The following is a 22,171-nucleotide window of genomic DNA, read 5'->3' on the forward strand; positions in this document are numbered from 1 at the left end:
ACCTCGAACTCACAGAGATTCTCCTGCCTCTGCCCTGGAACTGCTGGGATTAAATTGTGTGTACCACTATGCCCTGCTGCACCTTTAGATTTTTTTTTAAAACGTATTTACTCCTCACCTCAACTCTGAAAACACTTTTATTATCCTGCTTTACTACAGAGGAAGTAGAGGCATATATAACTCCCCCCCCCTTTTTGTGGGGGGTCGGGTCTCAAAAAAACCAGGCTAGCCTAGACCATGCTACATAGTCAAAGTTGGCCTCAAATGTTAGATCATCCTGTCTCCACGACGTAAGAGCTGGGAGGATAGTGATGAACCACCACGCCTAGCTCAAAGGTCGGGATTAGGACTCTGTCACCCTGAGCGCCTGCGGGACGACCTGACCTCCAGCGATCCGCCAAGAACATCGCCAGCCATCTTACTTGTAGTCCTCAAGAACCACAACTCCCGGCATGCCTCACGACAGCGGCCCACTATACATAACAAATCCCGACGTGTCTCTGGGCGGTCCGGAGTGGAGGGTTCTAGAAGGCGTGACGTGGGGGGTCGAAGCGGGTTCGGAGGCGGGTTCTTGTGGACAGCGGCGGTGGCCGCCACTGCGGGACCTGAGGATACACTAGCGACTGGGGTGGCGTACGCAGCCTCGTCTTGGAAGCCATGGCGGCGCTCGGCCGGCCCTTCAGCGGCCTCCCTCTGAGTGGCAGCGCGGAGTTCCTGCAGCCGTCGCCGGCCTTCGCGGGCCGGGCCTTCCCGCCAGGAGCCACCGGCCCCGACCTGGCCCCGCGGCCGGGCGCCCGCGTTGCGCCTAGCGGCCCGGGCGGGAGAGCAGCGCGCGGACGGTGAGGAGCAGGTGGGGCGGGCCCGTTACCCCGCGGGACGTTAACCGTGAGTCCCGGGTCGCCGGCTTGGCGACCCACCGAGGGTCCTCGGGCCTGGCCGCTCCCTCTACACGCACGGCCGCTGGCCGGGACAACTTTGAGAGTCTCTGGGACACCGCGATTCCTCATCGGCCCAGAAATGGGACCTGGAGCGAGTGCAGAACTGTCACTACCCCGACAGAAGTGACAACTTCAGATTTCGTAGTCTGGTTATTTAGAGTCCTCCGCAAGACATGACTGATCTTGGGCACAGAGAAGGGATATGCAGTTTGTGGCGGGAGATCCCGATAAGTAGAGCGAGAACGACGGGATGCAGAAATCTTATATATTTAAGTTACTGTCTCAGTTGACTGATTTGTTTTTGTTTGTTCCAGCAGTGTTTCCATTCACTGTAGAAAGAAACACAAGCGATTGGCGGAGGATGAAGAGTAAGTTTCAGGACCATTTGTCCTCTTTGTGATCGCTGTTAGCTTAACACACGTATCCTAATTTAAGTGGAAAAGGTGAAGCATATGTGTCTCTTCTAAACTACTGACACTGTGTGCCTTTTAGGGGCAGGAACTGGGTAGCAGTCAGGTAGAGAAAAACTCACTTTGTAACCAATGTAATGTTTGAATTTTAAACTGTGTCATTATAGACACAGAATTTGGGGTGGGGGAACATCAAAAGATATAAATTGGAAAGAGTTTGTGTTCTTGACAAGAGGTAACCTTGTAACCTGTTTCTTCTGAGGAAAATAGAAGTCCAGAAACTTTATGACCATGTGTGTTTCAGTTGTTAGCTTTTGTAGCTAACTACCCTTTCACACTGCAATGCCTAGGGGGCTGGGCTTCCTTTGTCTCTGCTATCTTGCAGCTTATTCCAAATGAGTGTATACAAGGTCCACCTGTTGGGTTTTGATTTTAGAGACAGCCTCACTATGTAATCCACCTAGTGAGAAACTCACTTTGTAGAGCAGGCTAACCTCAGACTTAGAGATCTGCTTGCCTCTGCCTGTTGAGATTAAATGTCACCACACCTCAAGACCTGCTTGTTTGCTTTGTTTTTGTTTGTTTGTTTTGTCCCCCCCCCCACACACACACAGGATTTCTCTGTAACTTTGAAGCCTGTCCTAGAACTAGCTCTTGTGGACCAGGCTGCCTCTGCCTCCCGGGTGCTGCTGGGACTAAAGGCATGTGCCACCACCGCCCGGCTCTTTTCTTATTTTTTATTATTGCATATGTGCACAAATGCCATGGTATGTATGTTAGAGAACAACGTTTGGAAGTTGATTCTCTCCCACCATGTGGGCTCTAGGATCAAATTCGAGTTGTCAGTTTGAGGGCAAGCATCTTTACTTACTTTGGTTTTCCTTAAGCTCTCCCCCATTGAGCTTCATTTATCCCAAGCCCTGTCCTGGAGAATTTACCTGCCTGTTTGGTTCTACCCCCACCCCTTGTAAAAACCGAATTCTTTTCTGAGATTGATGGCTCACTCCAGTAATTCCAACATTCTGAGGGTGAGATCATGGAGTGTGAGGCCAGCCCTGCGCTATATAAAATAAACAAAAGCCAGTAATCTCAGCTCTTTGAGGAAGATGGAGGCAGGAGGATTAGACATTCAAGACCATCCTCAGTAACAGATTGACTTGCTGCCTGCTTAGACTCTGGCTTAAAAAGAATTTTAAAAAAACTTTGAATTGGCCAGATTTGTTGATGCTTAGACTCATAATTAAAAAAAAAACAATGCTTGAAGGTTGTTTATTTTTATGAATAGTGAGTAAAGGTAGACTTGGGGTACAGGGAGCAGAAGTAGATCTTGGATGTTGTTTCTTAAGTATCATTCACCTTTTATTTGTTTTGAGGCAAGGTCTCATTCTGCCCTCGAGTATGTGGAAGCCAAAGGTTGACATCAGGGGTCTTCCTCAGTTGCACTTCATGTTATATTTTGAGACAGGATATCTCACTTGAGCCCAGAACTTGCATTTTGCTTACTCTGTGAATCCCATCTCTTCTGTGCCCTAAATTACAGTGGGCTACCATACCTACCTGTCATCAAGTATATTCTCTTTTTTATTCTGGCCGGCATGTGTTTTATCCACAGAGCTGTCTCCCTAACTGCCCATCTAGTTTTTGAAGCAGGGTTTCTCACTGGTTTGGAGCTCACCATTAAGCTGAGGTGAGGGGGTCAAGCAGATCCCAGGGGGATTGTTCTCGCTGCCCCTCTGGTGCTACTTTTACGAGTCACCATGCTTGACATTTTTTATGTTGGTTCTGGGGAATTGAACTCAGGTCCTCATACTTTCATGACAAACACTCTTCCCTCCGAACTGTTTACCCCAGTCCAAAACATTGCCTTAAATCAATTCCTAGATTGGCGGGGGGGGGGGGGGGGGGGGTTGTTCCCTTAGGGTTGCTTTAGAAAACACAAGAACCTTTTTTGTTGTTGTTTGTTTTTTCGTAGTGCTCTAGATTGTTGAATTATTGATTCTAGTGTTTGCTTAACGTGTACAAACTAACACACCTTTAATCCAGTGCCTGGGAGGCAGAGGCAGGCAGATCTCTCTGTGTTTAAAGCTAGTCTGGTCTGCAGAATGAGTTCCAAGATAGCCAGAGACACAGAGAAACCCTAGGGGGTAGGGAGGGGGGTAGAAACTATCAGTTTAAAAAGTTAACTACCTTTGATTTGTGAATGGAGAGATTGAGGCCTTGAGGGAGATGGCTTAGACATTAGGGTATGTACCCAGATGTGTACTGCTGAGTTTGCCACCTTTATTCTTCTTCTCAGTATCTAGAAGCCTTTCAGTTGTGTTTCACTTTTATTTGTGTGTGAGTGTGCATTCATGCATGTATGTATGCTGATGCTCGGAGCCCGGGAAGTGGTAGAGTCCCTGGAGCTGAAGTTGTAGGTGGTTGTGAGCCACCTGATGCGGGTGCTGGGAACTGAACTTGGGTCTTGCAGTTGCGGTGCATACTCTTAAGCCAGCTCCTAGATGCCTTTTAGTTCATGTTTTCTTTAGATCTTAACCACTATTGATCTTCAGTTATTAGCAGAGCAAGCCTACAATCACGAAATAACCTAAAAATCAAAGAACTATTTCGTAGATGAATTGTTACTCTGGAAAATTGCCTTTTCTGTCTCAATTTATGCTTTTTCTCAGCTGGTGTTTCACAGGCATGCTCTACTACATCCAGCCTAAAGCAGCTGCTGCTGCTGCTGCTGCTGCTGCTGCTGCTGCTGCTGCTTCTTCTTCTTCTTCTTCTTCTTCTTCTTCTTCTTCTTTTTTCTTGACAATTTCATGTAATTCTGGCTGTCCTAGACATTAGTTAGGGACAGACAGCCAAAGGCAAGATATTTGTGCTAATGGTCTGTTCTTATGGTACTTGAAGCATACTTTAGTAGATGCATGTGTTTAAGGACATATAGGGTGACAGCCAGATGCTTTCTCATGTGGGTCAGGGAATATGATGCAGCAATGTTAAAATGTAGCTGGGGCAGAATTGCTTTGTCTTTTCAATATGTGTGGGTGTTCTGCCTGTGTTTATGTCTGTGCACCAACCAGGTATGTGCCTGGTGCTTTTAGAGATCAGGACAGAGTGTAGAATTCCCTGGAACTGGAATTACAGATATTTGTGGGTACTGGAAATTGAACCTGTGTCCACTGGATAATGCTCTTGACTGCTGAGCCACCTCTCCAGCCCTACTTTGTCTTTTTTGTTGCTTTGCTTCCCACTTGATCTTTCCTACAGATTTTTTCCTTTAAAAGGTTAAAGTCTTAGAGGTGTTGCATAAATTAGTAAAAAAGGAAAAAGAAAAAGAAAATTTCTCAGAGAAGCTGTGAAGGAAAAAAAGACATGATATTCTAGCTGTAGAAAAAAAACTAAAGATTTTTAGATGTAAATGGAGACTGCGCTTTTATTTCCCAGCTGCCCAGACCTAAATAGTCACACAGAAACTATATTAATTACAACACTGTTTGGCCAATGGCTCAGGCATATTTCTAGCTAGCTCTTATATCTTAACTCATTTCTGTTATTTTATATTTTACCGTGAGGCTCCTGGTTTGTTACCTCACATTGATTTCTGGGAGGCAACATGGTGCCTGCCTGACTCCACCTTCATTCTCCCTGCATTCAGTTTTGTTTCCCCCCCCAGCTATATTCTGCCCTGCCATAGGCCAAAGCAGCTTCTTTATTAACCAATGGTAATAAAACATATTTATAGCATACAGAGGGGAATCCTTCATCATCTCCCCTTTTCTGTGTAAATAAAAGGAAGATTTTAACTTTAACATAGTAAAATTATATATAACAAAACAGATATCAAGCAAGAATTACAGTTAAAATATTTAGTCTATTTGTAGAAAATTTTCTGTCATCTATTTTATCTTTGTGAGTCTAAAGTTTCATATCTAATTTATCTTTTATCATAACTAAGGAATGCCGGCCAGTGGTGGCACACACCTTTAATCCCAGCATGTGGGAGGCAGACGCAGGTGGATCTCTGTGAGTTCGAGGCCAGCCTAGTCTACGAGAGTTAGTTGCAGGACAGGTTCCAAAGCTACAGAGAAACCCTGGTCTCAAAAAAAAAGAAAAACCAACAACAAAAACAAAAAAAAGCATAATTAACAAAAACTGTAACTCTCTTCAACTCCATCAAAGACCCCAGAAGGATATAATATTACCTAAGTAAATAGGAAGTGCATTGTAAGCAACTTCCAAAACTCTAGAATTGACAGAGATATTTCACTGCCTGGACAGTCACTCAAAGTTCTTCTGTAACGTTGGGGCATCCATCTTCAGCCTACCTGTCTATAGTATCTGGCAGGATTTTCCATGAAGCAGGACATTTGGAAGACTGCTTTGCCAGTATTGGCAGTTTGTCAGTCATTTTCTTCTGTACCCTGCAGAATGTCTAGCAGACTCTTTTTTTATGAAGCAGGAACCCTGAAAGACTGCCCACCGTCTTTTGGCAAGTTCAGCAGTCATTTTTCTGTGGGTCCTATATGTCTAGTTCATATAGCATACTGTCAAAGCAGTCCAGGCAAGAGCAGTTTCTTGCCCAAATGGCTAGACTGTCACATTGAAGGCAGATTCCATAATGAGTTTTTTCAATGCCATCGACCTCTGTGAAGTAATTAGTGCTGCCAGAAGCAGACTCACAGTCAGGAAAAGTCTTCAGGTTTTTAAAACCTTTTAAATGCCATATTCTTTTTTTTGTTGTTGTTGTTGTTTTTGTTTTTCGAGACAGGGTTTCTCTGTGGTTTTGGAGCCTGTCCTGGAACTAGCACTTGTAGACCAGGCTGGTCTCGAACTCACAGAGATCCGCCTGCCTCTGCCTCCCGAGTGCTGGGATTAAAGGCATGTGCCACCACCGCCTGGCCTAAATGCCATATTCTTTCTGTAGGTCTTTGAAGTATTTGAAGGTTACCTACCCATCTGAAATATATCTATATCTAGTTAAACCTAACTAACATGACTGTAAGTTTAACTGTTATAGACAACTGTTCATTTGTATTAACTATACATTACATTTTTTAAATGAGCTGCATGAACATACCTTAAACAAGGTATTACTCGTTTCCCGGCCACCCAGGCCCAAATAATCACATGAAAACTATATTAATTACAACACTGACCAACAGCTCAGGGGTATTTCTAGCTAGCTAGCTCTTACATCTTACATTAACCCATTTCTATTTTATATTTTACCACGAGACTGGTGGTTTGTTACCTCACATCTTGCTTTTTGGAAGGCTACCTGACTCCACCATTTTTCTTCCTGCATTCAGTTTAGTTTACTGCCTAGTTACATTCTGCCCTCCATAGGCGAAAGAAACTTCTTTATTAATCAATGGCAATAAAACATGTTCATAGCATACAAAGGGAAATCCCACATTATTTATATTTAAGAATTTGATTTAAAAAGATAATAATAATAAATTGGGACTGCAGAGACAGCTCAGCACTTGTTCTTGCAGAAGACCCTCAGGTTGAATTCCAAGCACCCACATAGTCACTCATAGAAGTCCATAATTCCAGTTCTGGGTATCTGAGACCTCTTCTGACCTCCACAGGCACACGTGGTACACATACATGCTGTCAGAACACTCAAACATAATAAATAGATCTTTTTTAAAACTGAATAAATTGGAACTGGGCATGTATCCTTAATCCCAGCCCTCCAGGCAAAGGCAGGCAGAGAACTCTGGATGAGGACAACCAAGGACACATAGTGAGAATTTATCTCAAGAAAAAAAGAATTATTTTTAATTGACTAGAAAAATGTCTGAATTTCATCTGTAATAGGGTTTTTAACTTTTTTCCCTTCTTTTTCTTCCTACTGCTTTCACCTTCCTCCTAGGTGTCCATTAAGAAAGAAGCGATTGACTGAAGCTGAACTCTGTACAGTTGCTAATGAATGGGCTCTCGACACACACCAGGGTGTAGAAGGTCATGGGGTAAACACGTGTCCTAGTGGCCTTTCCGTACCCAGCATGCTAGATGCTGTCTGTGAAGAAATGGATCAGACAACCACAGAAGCACAGTGTGAAGTTGCCCGCAGGAGGCTTCAAGAGATTGAGGACAGGTACTGACAGTGTGTGTTGCAAGGTTTGCTGCGGCTCCTGAGCCCCAGCACTCTTAAGCAGTCAGGGGCATCATTTGATGATTCTAGAGATCAAGGTATGAGAAATACTTCAGGGTGGTAGAGCAAGCTCTTACAGCTCAACTCAGCAGTTCTCCAGTACACATTATTCAAACTTAACTTCATTCTAGAACTTTGTTACATGAATTACTGAACAACTCTTCCCACCGAGGTGGAAAAAGTAGCCTCATTCGGTCACTTAATCTCTTACTATAACACCTGTGATTTTACTCTTCGAATTTTAAATTTTGGTTATTTACTGCAAGAACATATAATACTTTGACTAATTTTTTTCCTTTCTCTGTTTCTACTTCATTATTTAGGATAATTGACGAAGATGAAGAGGTTGAAAGTGACAGATATGTTAGTCACCTCCCAAGTCTTGTCCTTTCAGACACCATGAAAACGGGTTTGAAGAGGGAATTTGATGAAGTCTTCACAAAGAAGATGATTGAGTCCATGTAAGTTACGGTGCATATCATTTCCAATAACTGATCCAGTACCTGGGAAAGGGTCAGTATCAAAGCCCATCAGTTCTTACATGAAGACTAGGAACTACATTTTGAAACCTCTGGTTTATCTGGTTTTCTTAGTTACTCAGACACAGCATGGAGACCTAGGAAACAAAGTGATGTGTCAAATGAGTCCAACAATTAAATTAGTTATCTCAAAGCCTACAAACCGTAGAATAGCCATTTGGGGCCATTTTAGAGTATTTAGCTCATTTTGTTTTGGGGAGTGGAAATGTTACTGTGTGGCCCAAGCTAGGTTCAAATTCGCAGCCTCCCTGCTACCACTTCTTTTGCTTTTGATTTAAAGCATGGTTTGAGCTAGGCATGGTGGCTTACACAGGTAGCCCCAGCAGCATTAAAGAGGCAGAGATATTAGTTTCTGATCTACATAGTGAATTCCAGGCCAGCCAGGTCTATGTAGTGAGATTTTTTCTCAATAAAAGGAGGGAAGAATGACAAAACATAGTTTTAGGATGAATGTGATAGTGCAAAGCCAGACTAAGAGGTCTGTGTCTAAAAATAAATAAATAAATGAATAAAATAGGGATTAGGGAAGTGGCTCTTGGTGGAGTACTTGCCATGCCCTAGGTTCCATCCTTAGTGCCACAAAAAAGAAAAACAGAAAATAAACTCATAGTTTAATGAGCTCAGTTAACTGGTTTGTCATGTTTCCAGAGTAGAAGCACAGAAGCAGCAGGCGAGAAAACAGGCTTAGGGTGGGGAGTAGAGACTAACAGGAGAGACTAAGGAAGGAAACGGTGGCAAACACAAGCCTGCCAAGCAAAGTGGCAGACTGGAGAGAGCTCGGCCTAGTGTGCAGGTCTCAGTCCTCGTTGTCTGCTGTGCAGGGTAACAGGCAAGCTGAAAAGTACATGGAAGTACCACCTGGGAAACCTAGACTTAGTACTCACTGAGTGTAAGTTAGGCTCTGAAAAGGGCTCTTGGGACCCAGACCTCAATAGTGCTGGGTATAGACGGAGTGGAAGCCGTTCAGCTACTGCTTGGTGGGAGGGCCAGAAGGTTTTCAGTCAGGCCCTAGCTTACGTTTATAATTAACTACTCGGGCCTGAGGGTGTTTAAATAGTGTGGCCAACATGTATGCAGGTCACATCGCCCTCCTGTTCAAAATAGTGTCTGCTGCTCATGGTAGTTTTCCAAAACTGGGCCTTTGAGAATAGTCTTCTTTGTCATTTCTTCTTCTTTATTTCTGGTCCCCAGATGATTTTCCTAGAAAATCTACTTTGGAGATCAGATGGGTTCTTATGTAGCACAGACTAGCCTAGAACTTCTGGCCCTCCTGCCTGTACCTCTCTGAAGTGCTGGGATTACAGGCACTGCTCGCAGCTGTGGCTAGGAGAAGTACACGTTTGTGCATATCTCGTATAATTGTTTTGGTTTAACTGCAAAACATTCCACTTCATAACAATATGAAACAAAAAGCCTCAAAAATTAATATGCTGGTCCAGGATTTCATTTTTATTTATAATTTAATATGTGACAGTTACCCACAGGGCTAGGGAAGTAGTGTAGTACTAGAACAGTTGCTCACTTTACATGAGACTCAGTACCACAATTCAAAGCTTAAAAAACTGTAGTCATGCAGATCTGCTCATTAAAAAGTCTGTGTATCATGACTAGTGATGTAGCTCAGTGGTCCTTAGCATGTGAGGGGCCTTAGCTCCATCGCCAGCACCCCACTTCAAGTTACAGCATTAAATTAAATCTAAGGACCGGTTTTTCTTTCTTTTTTTGTTGTTATTGAGACAGGGTCTCTCTGTATAGTCCTGGATATCCTAGACATTGATATGTAGACCCAACTTGCCTTGAACTCAGAGGTCTGCCTGCCTCCTACCTCCTGAGTGCTGGAACTAAAGGCTTGCGCCATTGCTCCCAGCTCAGGGGTCCTGGTTTTTGCCTGGATATTTTATATTATTGCTATTTATGGTTTAAAAATATAAGCATGGCTAGTGAGGTTGCTAAGAAGTGGAACTCTTACATGTGTGAGGTCCTGCCTTCAATCTCCGGCACATCAGAGAAAAAATTACATATGGAATGGTGAATGTATTTGAGGACCTGGGAATAATGCTCACTTCTTAGGGGATGTACTGCTCTTGCAGAGGACTGGAGTTCAATAACTGACACCCACAGCACCCACATCAGTGGGCACCTACTACACACACATTCATGTTTCCATACAGACACAACACACACACACACACACTTTTTTTTTTTTTTCCAGTTTTTCAAAACAGGGTTTCTCTGTAGCTTTGGAGCCTGTCCTGGAACTAGCTCCTGTAGACCAAGCTGGCCTTGAACTCACAGAGATCCTTCTGCCCCTACTTCCCAAGTGCTGGGATTAAAGGTGTGTGCCACCACTGCCTAGTGCGTGCACGCGCGCGCACACGCGCACACACACACACACACACACACACACATATTTAAGTCCAGTTTGAATTCTCCTAAATATCTCTAGCTCTCTTTTAAAGCTAAACAAAACAAAATGTAGATAGCTTCACGTTTTGTGTATCCTTGTACAGTGACCATGCTAACACCTACCGTTCCAAGGTTAGTCTATCTGCTGCTGAAGTGAACTCTTATTTTTAATTAAAAGATATAAATGTATATAATGAGAACTGATGAAAGACATCAGGATGAAAATAACAGTGAGACTGTGGCAGTAGTTACGTGGATAGAGATACAAAAGAACAGCAGGCCAGCACTTTGAGGACCACTAGGTCTTAACTGGAGGGTGTGGAATAGTGAGATTTGCATGTCCTAAAGTTTTTTTTATAGACATCTGTATTTAACTTCCCAGGAGCCGTCCTTCTATGGAGCTTGTGCTCTGGAAACCTCTCCCTGAACTCCTTTCTGAGAAGCCAAAGCCATCTTCTAACCCTAAGAACTACGTGGGAGAGAGCCAGACGAAGCGTGCAGCTGCCAGCACTGCCTTTCCACAGAGAACTGAACTGCTGCTAGAACCTCGGCACACAGACACACCGCTTTACCACACTCTGGAGACAGCTGCTATCACAGAAGAGGAGATGGAGCTCTAGAGACCAGTTTCTACTCCGACTTGGCAAGTTCTAGAAGGCTCCTGTGTTGAGTAATGAGCCTGCCTGTATAGTATAGGGACCTGAAAGTTTTATGAAACGGGTGTAATATCTCCACCTGTGATTTGGGGTGGGACTGTCATTGTGGGTAGCCATTTATTGAATTCAACTTTTTGCCAAGGAAGCTTATCTCAAGGGAAATACAGTTTTCTAACAGGCTTATCCAAGAAATGTTACAGTCTCTTTAAAGACAACCATAGACGCTGAATGTGTTACAGTGACTTAAGTCATCTGTCACATTGTTGAAGCCATTCATTCTTAAGATGATTTTATACAGAGGAACGCTCTCAATTGCCACTGTACCCTGACAGCAGAATATTGAGCTTCTTGTAGTGGTAACTGTACGCTTGGGGAGCAGGAGGGGAAAAAGCAGTAGTTTGGGTCTCTTGCAAAGGACTTGAAGGCACAAGGAAACTTGTGTTGGAGGCAGGTCGGTATAGCTGTTATTACTCAAGCAGTAGCCCTTGGTCTCCTCTAATGGCTGATAAGCTCAGTTGCTCAGTAATGTTTACACCTCAGTTAACTTTAAGTCGTTGATTAAAAGAATGTGAGGTAACCCTTGTGTGACTCGCCAGTGAAAGAAAGGTCTTTTCATGAGGACGTGCAGTGACAGCTAAACCCAGTGTTGGTAACTTCTAGAGTTTAGAAAGGGAAGCTTACACTTGTATTAGCAAGTTGAGTTTTTTAAATGTTGGTTTTGAAACAGTGAATTGGCTGAGAATAAATGGGCAAGTGTCTTGGAGATTTAATAGCTCATTGTCCGGTGCTTAAGCTATTGTACAGTAAGCCTAAAAGTTAGTAGGAGATGGCTTCCTGCCAGCAGGAAATCTTTACCCTTTGAGTACCCGAACCAGGCTCAAGGTGTTCTTTGGGAATAACCAGGGTTAAAGTTTTTAATTTCTCAGGAAGAGCTCTTCAGCATGGCAGGACATGTAATGAAGGTTTGGCAGCTCCTTCTGCGCTGTAGAGCAGTCTGTGTAAGGTGGTGGCTCTTTTCCACAGCAGAGCACCTCAGTTTTCATTTTCTGGGGTTCTTCTCCCTTTGTAGGGGGAAGAAAAGAAAAAGATTTATGCCGAGTAGAGGTGAATTTTTAGAAACTAGCTTCCAGGCATTTTTGCAACCCATGCTGAAATCCCTCCTGTGGACGGCATAGAAGTCAAGTCTGTCCGGTGGACTGTTTCTTTTGCCTATTCTTGCTCTCTCTCTTTCTGTCTGGATGTCAGGAAAAGGTGTAATGTTTAATATTTAAACAAAAAAATATTTATGTCTACACAATAAAATTACTCCAGCTTCAAACCAGTATTGAAACCAGGTGGAAACCAGCTAATTGTTTCTTCCCCCTCAGACTCAGAGGTGAGCGAAACTGTCTTCTTCTGTTGAAATGTGCAAATGTTTGGCTCATGTCATTTGAAAAACTCTTGACTTGTTTAATGGGACCAACGTGTAAAGTTTTATAGCCTTAAAGAAATCTCTATGCTAAGACATCTTACCTTAGTACAATTTAGAAGCATGTAGGGACTGCCCAGAGTTTGGAGTTAGCCCGTGTTAGATTGGGAAGGAAGTGACAGCTTTCCAGAGGGCACAGACACCAGGGCCACCTCTCATCAAAGGCCTGAAGTGGCTTTGATGCATTTGGTAACCACTGAAGAGAAGAGGCGGCTTTTAACGAAGACACAAACAGAACTTTTCAGGAGTCCTTATCTGACATGACCCTTATTTCTGCAGGAAAGTGATGTTTCATGCTCCTTTGTGGACTTTATCTTCTTGCACATGTTTGTACAAAAAGTCTTGTTCATCCTTGTGGTGCTGGCTCATCTGTTTCCACGGCCCCAATGCCTCTGTGTCCTGTTTTCTAGCATAAGGCTTTGGCTTTGCCTTAAGGTTTTCCTAGGGAATTAACGGTCTTTTCATCTTGTATAGTTTTTGAAGCATGGATCAAACACTGCTCTGTATGCTAATGTGTGAAGGTCAGCAATTATCTAAAGCAGGTGAGCGTCAATGAACAAATGTGTGTTTCTCCCAGTTTGAGTCAGGTGTGTTGGGGTTTGTTTTGTTTCTTTTTGGATTCTTAGTTTGGGTTTTTGTTGTTCTTAATATGAAGAAATAATGAGAATCCAGTTCTCATAATTTAAATCATTCAAAAACTGCTCATTCTGAAAAGATAAAATATAAAATTTAAAAACAAGTAGGACTGGAAGGACTTAGACTAAGTAACTGCAAGGGACATTAACCAGCAGGTTCATTTGCTACTCTGGATCTGGACCCTAACTTTAATAGTGACAAGAATGGTACAATACTAAGAACATTCTGGAAGATGGTGTCAATTTTGCTTTAAAAATGAGACTCTGGTTTTTCTGTATGTTATTGTTTTCAATAAAACTCAAGTGTTTTGAACTTTTTAAAGTATCTTTAATCTTGTACATAAGGAAATGAAATAATTTTTTCTTGCTTTCCTTTAAATTTTAATTAAGGTAGCATTCCTATCAGTGAAAAACTCACACTTGTCCTGAACTTAGATACTGTTGGGTTAAAAGTGAGCAGTTTCTAAAATAGACAGGCTGTTTTGCCTTTGTAAATATACCTGCAGCCTGCTTCTGCCTGAGCAGGTCACTGCTGGGGTCCTTGTGACTAATCCTTCAGTGTTCATATGTGAAGCTGAAGGGACTTGGAACCTTAGAGATAACGGCTTGGCGGTCTGTGATGTTGGTGCATGCTGTTCTCAGCTAAGAGCCGACAGTCACTGGGTGGCAGTATTGCCTGCATATTTGCAATTATTCTTTGATAACTGGATCTCTTACTGGTGAGGCAAGTAGTTTAGCTTTGGGTTGCAGTTGCAGAAAACAAGACACTGTTTTATTTTAATCAAACTTTGAAAACCATGGTAAAAGTTATCTAACATAACTGGTTGGAAACCAAGATTAGAATAGATGGTGACTGTTCAGTATCTAACCAGCTCAGTGGGTCCAGGATTTAAGTACAAGATGAACAGATACTCGAGGAAGTGCAGGTTTGGGTGTGTTGGTTTGGTTCTGTTAGTCCTCTACTTCCTCATACTAGTGGTGGCATTTTAGAGATGCATTTTGAACAGTGCTGAAACTCAAACTCTTGCAAGATACTGATGTTGACTTTTCAGCATTGGTTTGGTGGGTAAGCCAGTCATCCTACTTCATGAATGCAGAAGTCAAAACAGTTGCTAGGGAAGGGAGAGTCGTTTTCTTCAGAGGTGTAGCCACTGGTAAGTTGCCTATGCTACAGTAAACCTCTCCACCCATGCTCATATAAGCAACCTTAGTTAAACTCAGTGGGATATACTCATACAAGATAGAAGGGGGTATTATTAGGAAGAGGGGGTCCAATGGGAGAGAGATGAAGATAATGAGGTAAATATGATTAAAACACATAAATAGGAGATTGTCAAAGAATAAAAATTTTTAAGTCTCAAGGGTAAAACATGGGGTGATACAGTCCTCTAATCCCAGCATTTGGAGAGGTAGATGATGGAAGATGCCAAGTATAGAACCATTGTCTGCTCCATACTGAGTTTGAGCTCAGCCTGGGCTGCATGAGACCCTGTCTCAAACAAACAGGGTCTGGTGGGATGGGTCAGTCAGTAAAGTACTTGGCTTGCAAGCAGGATAACCTGAGTTCAGATCCCTAACACCCATGTTAAAGGGGTGGAAGGTGCGTATCTGTCATCCCAGCACTTGGGAAGGCAGACATAGGAGGATCCCTGAGGCTTGTTGGCCAACTAGTCTACCTGAATTTGTGAGCTCCAGGTTCAATTTGAGATCTTGTCTCAAGATGGATACTGATTGCACCAGATATGTGATGTTGACCTCTGACCCAACACCGTACCTTTGGGAATGTATACCTATATATGGACATGTATACAAAAACATAGATACCATCTCTAAAGTAAAGAGTAAAGATTGAGTTTCTTAAGTTTCTAGGAGACAAGAGTTGAACTGGCACTTTGAAATACTCCTAGAATAGGCCATGTGTCTGCTGTTTTGCTCCATCTCATCTAATAGAAAAGCAAGGAAGCAGGTGCACAGCTGTTTTGTGAGTCCCAGGGATTTTGCTTGCACCTTTGGTATGAAATTTGGAGTAACACTACATTTTAATAGAGTATGTGGTTTCATAGAAAAAAATGTTAATTTTTAGATCTAGTCAGTTTGGTGTTTCATTATGAACATGTACTGAAAACAGGTGTTTCTCAAAGCTAATCGTGTCATTTTTGGCCATCTGTGCAGGAAATGAAACCCTGAAATCTTTGTTCTATTCTCTCCTGTTGGCATAGCAGCAGCTTCGTCGATGTGATGCCATTAAATGTAAATGACTTGAGTCTTAACCTACAAATACTTGTGCTCCAGTGGGTAGAAGCAAACATACCTGCCTGTATAAACCTTAAATATTTTCAGTCACGGGACAACTGCAGGCAGTCCTTATGTTCATAACACTGGCACTCAGCCTAAGCGAGCTTGCTTTGCTGAGCACTAGATTGGGCTGTGACGGGCTCACCAGCCAAGTCCCATCCAGACTTACCTCAAAGTGTGCATGTGGAAATCTCTCCTAAGAGTCAACACATGACCTTGTCTGTCATGTATGACATGTCTGCAACTGTAGCCTGCTTGACCCCGCTGACTGAACTGTCAGAATTCCTCCTTCTATTTGTAAGTTTACTCTGATCACCCCAAGTAACCTTAATAGAGATGTATTTACTAAATGGGGGTGAAATGAAGTTATTTGCCATCTTGTGAGACTCTCCAGGACAGAATGCACAGTAAAGGGTAATGTCATTATCTCTGGAGTTTGGTAGCTGATTTATATCTATCCTCAAGCCTTTTCTTCCTGAATAGATTTGCTCATTTGCTTTGGTGCTAAGGATGGAACCAAGGCTTTGTGCATGCCACACAAGCACTGTACTGAGCTAAACCCCCAGCCCAGTCTTGTGAAATAAGCCACTATACTAAGATTCCATGAGGGATTGAAACCTTTCAAAGGGGATCATCATGAGATAAACTGAACTTCCCAGTGCATAGGATGACACCTGTCAGCTGTGAAGTGCACATAACTCAAATCTTGTTCAGTCTTTGAGTAACACTATCCCTCTTTCCAGGTTGTAATTATCTGTCCCCCTGGGTTACTCAGGTGTTACGTCAAGAGTTGACGTCAGGGAATCTGGTACTCCCTGATCATAGCATTTCTTGATATTTGATGCCCAAACAGTAGTTAAGGAGGTTGGGCTCTAGCTCAGTGGCTACACCTGCCTAGTAGGTAGAGATCTTAATACCCAGTACACTACCTATCCATCTACCACCATGGGGGTGGAGAGGGTGAGGACCAGAAACAGTGGCTAGGGTTCTGTCTCTGCCACTTAGTAGCTGTGATAGTGATCAACGGTCTGAAGAAACTATCTCAAGAGATAGTTATGACAGTCGGGAGTTGAAGCAGGTGGTAAAGTGGAAATGCTTTCAGTGACTTTAAAAAGTGCTGTGCTCACTTCAGACTCTCCCCTAGCAAACAATAAAGAGAAAATATGGTAGCCCTAGAAATCACAGAACAAGGATGCTGCGTTGCTTTTTTAATTGCATGGGTAGTTTTAAATAAATGGAGAAAGCACCTTCCAGAAGCTACACTAGCAGGAAGATTCCATCAAGCATTTACATAGTAAATTCCTATAATGTTACAAAGATTCTTGATCTTCACTTGAACTGTACATAAGGAAAAACAAGCCCCACAGGTTGGTGTTTGTCTGCTTGTAGAAGTACACTAAAGAAACCTGGGAAGCCAAGAGTGGGGAAGAGAAATGGTCAAAGGACATGTCACAAAACAGGTGTGGAGGTGTACACCTGTGTAAGCCCAGCACTTGGGAGGTGGGGGCAGGAGGATCAAGAATTCCAGCCTAGCCTCAGCTACATAGTTTGAAGCCAGCCTGGGAAATAACTGTCAAATGACCCTCCTTTTACTGTGAGGCAAAACCACCACCTTTAAGATAAAACAAGAATCTCAAAAGCTGTAGTTCTGAATTACAATATTTTTGAATACCTTAGACAGCTGGGTGTTTAAAAACAATACTTGGATGTCATCTGTGAAGTTTTAAAAGAATACTTTAGAGGAATTTTTTTCTCTGCTATCCCCTAGACAGTGTAATGAGGAAGGGAAGGGGCAGTGCTGGGTGGTTCTTCAGACACTAATTAGCTGGGGAAAGAGTTCGTTGGCGAAAGTGTCCTCCCAAGAATGGTCTGTACCAAGAGGAGAAGACATGTCGCTGAAGGGGGAAGGGGAGCCCTCATAGCCACAGTCACTGTAAGCATCCAGCAGGCAGGACGATGGTTTCAGAGAGTGACTGGATGAAAGCAGGTCTGAGATGCCCAGCTCTGGAATGAAGTCTTCTTCCAAAGGTTCTTTCTTCACTGAGACAATGAATTCAGGGTGATCCTCCTCTGAAGAGCTGGGAGGTGCTTCCTCTATTTTCACTACCACATTAGTTTGGCTCTCTGTCTCAGAGGGGATCTCTAAGACTAGAGGCTTGGTGTATACGTGGTCAAAACGAATGAGTTCATTAATGGCTTCCAGCTTGGCTGATGAGGTCCCCACTGACAGAGAAAGGGAGGCTGGTAAGGAACTAGGTCCTTCTGGGTAGACCTCTGGGAGTTCCTCCAGATTGGCAGACTCCAGGGATGGACACTTGAAAAACATGACAGGGTCCAGCTTGTCCAGAATGCCCAAAAGGATGTCAGACTGCAAGAGGTAAAACAAGAGTTCACTATTAGAATGACTGTGAAGTCTTCCAGGACCACTTAGGACCGAGTTCCACAATGTCAACTAGGCCTGTGCTCTCAGATCACAGGACCCTACCACCACCACCAGGACAGCTTCTCCCCATTTCATGACATAAACTATTGGAGATAGGAAAGTGACTGGTGCTCACCCCCTAACTCTTACCAACACTAACTTCTCTTTCTCCATTTGCCTGGGTAGGCAAGACACACATCATATGGATACTACAAAATGAGCCAATCTCAAATAGCAGAATGAGCTCTACCTCTGAGTCTGAAGAGTCAGCAGTGTCAGAATCCACGGGAAGATGTTCTGGGGAGGTGACAACTGGGCCTGCACCTGCTGCAGAGGTGCACGTAGTCTGAGTGCTGCGGACTCAGCAGACCCGGCCACCGGCCTTACTCCATTTCCCTGGAAGGAAAAACCAAAGTGAGGAAATGCACACCAGGCAATTATGAGTCCTGCTCTTCAAAACACTTTCTAGAAAGGATCTGGGAGGTGATCAGAGCATAAGCTTGTCTGCTGTGCACACATGTGGACCAGAGTTCAGCACCAGTGTAAGTGGAGCATGACAACTGTGCCTATAACCCTATACAAGAGGACCACCAAGGTCTGCGGGCTACAGCCTAGCTCCAGATTCAATCTGCTTCAAAGGAATAAGGTGGAGAGTAACAGGGCAAAGATGTCCAGCACCCTTTCAGTTCTGTACATGTGCACAGGTGTGCACAAACACCATTCCTATATTAACTACACCAAATAAAGTAGCATATGCCTGTAATTTTAACCCTTGGAGAGTGAAGACAAGAGGATTAACAGCTACATACCAAATTTGGGGCCAACCTGGGCTGCATGAAACCCTATCTCAAAAAAAAAAAAAAAAAAAAGAGAGAGAGAAGAGAAAGAAAAGGAAAAGTCCAGGAAACAGGTCACTTATAGTGGCTCATTCCTATAACCCCAGCACTAAGGAGACTAAGGCAAGAGGATGAGTCCAAGGCCAACCTGGGTTACATACAAAGACTCTCAAAAAACAAGACAGGGCTGGAGAGATGGCTCAGAGGTTAAGACTGTTCTTCCAGATCCTGAGTTCAATTCCCAGCAACCACATGGTGGCTCACAACCCTGTGAGCCCTCTTCTGGTATGCAGGTGGATATACAAGCAGAACTCTCAAAAAGGAAGGAAAGAGGAGAGGAAGACTTGATCAGAAAGTTCAGAACACAAACACCATCTGCTCACATCACAACAGTTCTGGGAGATTTACCTTGGACTCCGTCTCTGGAGTCTCTTCAGAAGCCAGTGTATCCATTCCCAAGCGAGTTCTTAACTCCTGGTTTTCAATCACAAGGCCATGAGTTTTCTCTCGTAAAAGCTGATTTTCTAATAGAAGTTTTTGGTTCTGTAAGAAAATCCAGAAGAGGCAACTAAAATGTGATTTGCTACAGTCGGTACCCTCAGTAAACTGATAAATCCTATGTTTATGCAGTTCATAATTACTGTATACCGGTGGCTAGTGGTACAGATCAGTTGGTAGGGCTTGCTGTGCCACATATGAAGCCCTGGGTTCAACCTCCATTTCTACATAAAACTAGCATGGATGCTTCACGCCTGTAATCCCAGCACCTGAGATGTCAGCTGGAGGAACAGAAACTCAGCGACATCCTTGGCTTTACAGCAAGTTAGAACCCAGCCTAGGACACGTGTGGGGAAAATGGCAGGGAAGAACAATCAACTAAAGCAAGCTGTCTGAAAATGTCCTAATGATACCTATTACTCTGCTGAATATAAAATAAAGTGGGGGTGGTGGGCTATACCTAACAAGATAGTTCTAAAAAAACAAAAACCCTAATGATATGACCCACATTTTTTTAAGAACCAGCTGGTGATTAAAACTTTCAAAAGAACAATAGCCCTTGCTCAGATTAGATAACAAGAGAACCCTAGAAGGAAGGGCAGCTCTAGTGGGCCTTTGGCAGAGCCAGGAGTGCTAAAGGTTAAAGCACGATCTATCTGACCAGGCTAATCTCTGAGCAGTCTATCGCTAGTATCAGCTGCCAGGAGTGTCTGCCTTCACCACCTATCTGCAAGGCTAGTTAAACTTTAAATCGCACTTTGAGTTGTATTCTAAAGGGTTGCAAGCAGCTTAGGATGGGCAGGGAACCCTAGGGCCTGATGTGGAAGGGAAGACAGCAAGCGTGGCCTAAAGTCGCTTTACCTCTTCTTCCAAATCCACCACTTGCTGCTCCAGCTCGCTCATCCGGGCTTTCTTTCGATCTCGGGCTGTCTGCGCTGCTACTCTGTTTTTCAGTTTCCTGAAGGAAAACAAGGAATAACGAACTGAGTCATCTCCAGCTTTCTGGTATCTTTATTTGTAAATGTGGCCAGCTGGTGCTTTCGTTGACTTAACAGAATAAGGCTAAACAGTGGTAAACACATTGAGACTCCTCAAAAGGACAAAACCACAGCTTTCTGTCCGTGGGCCTTGAAGGCTTGCTTGAGTCTCTCCCGTGTGGGTCTCATTTTACCACCGGGCTGACACATTCCCGTTGCGTCATAAGCATCTTCCCTCCTCCCCCGCGGCTTTCTGGTTCCAATTCCGTCCAACAGGCTCGGTGCTGGGGCGACATCCGTGAAGGCGGCTGGGGCGCTACCGACCGTCCCTCCCCCAAGCTCAAGGCTGCGGGAGGCTGGTGACTCGGTGTTGAGTTCCCAAGCGGCTGCAGTGTCAACCAGAGTGGACCCTGCCCCGCGACAACCGAGAGCAAGCATTCGCAGAGGACTGTGCGTCAGGCACGTTCTGACCAGTGTCAGCCTCCCCCGACACAGACTGAGCTCCAGACTTTCGAGGGGCTGCCACCTCGGCTCCGCGCCTCCCTCCAGGAATAGGTACTGGAGACAAATCTACGCCACCCTCCAGAGCCCTCCCGATGAGCACACGGGTCCCATGCCCGGCCGACCCACCCCGCGCCCCGGCGCTGCCCGCCCGCCGGGCCCACCTCCGCAGCGCCTTCTCCTCCGGGCTCAGATGCGTGAGGCGCTGCCGCTTGCGAGCCTGCGGCGCCCCGCTCTCCTCGGACCCTGCTGCCCGCGAGTCCGACACCATGAGTGGCAGCGCCCGGCCGCCCGCGGCGGGCTGGCCCGATAGGAGCAGTACTTTCGGAGCTGCCGCGGCCGCGTTCGGCGCCGCTGCAACCACCACCATGGCCAAGAAGCGTCTACGCCAGCACAGCCACCGCCCCGTGGCCGCTCGCCGCGCCCAGCCTTTCTAGGGTCGTGGCCGTCTGCGATAGGTCCGCGCCGCGAGACGCGAGGCTATTCCCGGAGCCTATTGGTCCTGCGGGCCCAGGGGCGGGCCTAGCGCGGGCGGGGCCGGTGTCCAGCGTGGCTGCACAGCTGTCCTCCGCCTGGCGAGCTGGGCCTGAGGACCAGTGAACGACAGAGGCCAGGTTGCCGGGGTCCTCAGCAAACGCGTCCCCTCCCCGTGACAGTGGGAATGTCAGGCTTTTCTCGCTGGCCAGATCTCCAGACTGAGTCTCACAGATCACTACCCCTGCCCGACCACCTTTTAGTCCCCAGCGCCGCGTCGACCGCTAGCGCAGCGGAAAATCGAACTGGTGGCGTGTCCGGCTTGGAGTTAGCGGACACACACAAGGAGAAATTTGCAAAATGAGTTTTTAGGAAATGAGATAATTGCAAAACTAAATGTAGTCTGGCGTGATGGTGCTTGCCCATAATCTCAGCTCTTTGTTGCCAGTTTGAGGACAGTTGGGGCTATTTTAAATAATAATAATAATTTTTTAAAAAGACAAAACTTTAAAAGAAAAACACCAGAACACTGTTTACACATAGTAAGAGACTGATAAATAAATGTCTGCATAGTGGGAATACATGTGGATTCTTTTTTTTTTTTTATTCTTTTTTTTTCATTTCTAAAGCCCCTGATGTGAGCTCATACCGCTGTTGTTACCTTTGTCTTGCCGTGCTGGAGCCTGACCCCAGAATCTAGTGCTCTACCCTCAGCTATTCCTTCAGCCCCACTTTCTTTTTTTTTTTTTTTTTTTTTTTTGGTTTTTCGAGACAGGGTTTCTCTGTGGTTTTGGAGCCTGTCCTGGAACTAGCTCTTGTAGACCAGGCTGGTCTCGAACTTACAGAGATCCGCCTGCCTCTGCCTCCCGAGTGCTGGGATTAAAGGCGTGCGCCACCACCGCCCAGCTCAGCCCCACTTTCTCTACGAAGTTAGAGATGCCGCTGAACTGTGTTCCCAGCCT

At 44.7% G+C, this 22,171-nt stretch overlaps 2 protein-coding genes across 3 annotated transcripts; one reads left to right on the forward strand and one right to left on the reverse strand.

The window, feature by feature from the left end:
* Positions 1 to 569: 569 nt before the first annotated feature.
* On the forward strand, positions 570 to 13,547 carry LOC121436383 (coiled-coil domain-containing protein 117-like). 2 transcript variants are annotated; one of them, XM_041636213.1, is made up of 5 exons: positions 570 to 839; positions 1,253 to 1,306; positions 7,221 to 7,445; positions 7,826 to 7,963; positions 10,830 to 13,547. In XM_041636213.1, exons 1-5 carry the CDS (start codon positions 658 to 660, stop codon positions 11,065 to 11,067), a joined length of 837 nt encoding a protein of 278 aa, XP_041492147.1. In that variant the 5' UTR covers positions 570 to 657; the 3' UTR covers positions 11,068 to 13,547. The 2 variants fall into 2 exon arrangements, with proteins under 2 accessions (XP_041492147.1, XP_041492148.1); XM_041636214.1 differs by having other exon boundaries at positions 1,256 to 1,306.
* A 3,147-nt stretch (positions 13,548 to 16,694) lies between these two features.
* On the reverse strand, positions 16,695 to 21,120 carry Xbp1 (X-box binding protein 1). Its single transcript, XM_041636604.1, is given in 6 exon segments — positions 16,695 to 17,869; positions 18,174 to 18,257; positions 18,260 to 18,319; positions 19,168 to 19,302; positions 20,119 to 20,215; positions 20,900 to 21,120. Coding segments are annotated over 6 exon segments (1,140 nt in total). The 5' UTR covers positions 21,106 to 21,120; the 3' UTR covers positions 16,695 to 17,311.
* Between the last annotated feature and the right edge of the window lie 1,051 nt (positions 21,121 to 22,171).

The sequence above is a fragment of the Microtus oregoni genome, unplaced genomic scaffold (assembly GCF_018167655.1).
Source record: "Microtus oregoni isolate MIOR12 unplaced genomic scaffold, Mior012 000049F_ref0000343, whole genome shotgun sequence".
In the NCBI taxonomy this organism is placed as follows: Eukaryota; Metazoa; Chordata; class Mammalia; order Rodentia; family Cricetidae; genus Microtus; species Microtus oregoni.

What these genes read in the sequence shown, in the direction of transcription:
- LOC121436383 (XM_041636213.1), top strand. Translation starts at nt 658, where the DNA reads ATGGCGGCGCTCGGCCGGCCCTTCAGCGGCCTCCCTCTGAGTGGCAGC. An exon ending in GGGAGAGCAGCGCGCGGACG is followed by an intron (nt 840 to 1,252) that starts GTGAGGAGCAGG and finishes TGTTTGTTCCAG; the next exon opens with CAGTGTTTCCATTCACTGTA. An exon ending in AAGAAGATGATTGAGTCCAT is followed by an intron (nt 7,964 to 10,829) that starts GTAAGTTACGGT and finishes TTAACTTCCCAG; the next exon opens with GAGCCGTCCTTCTATGGAGC.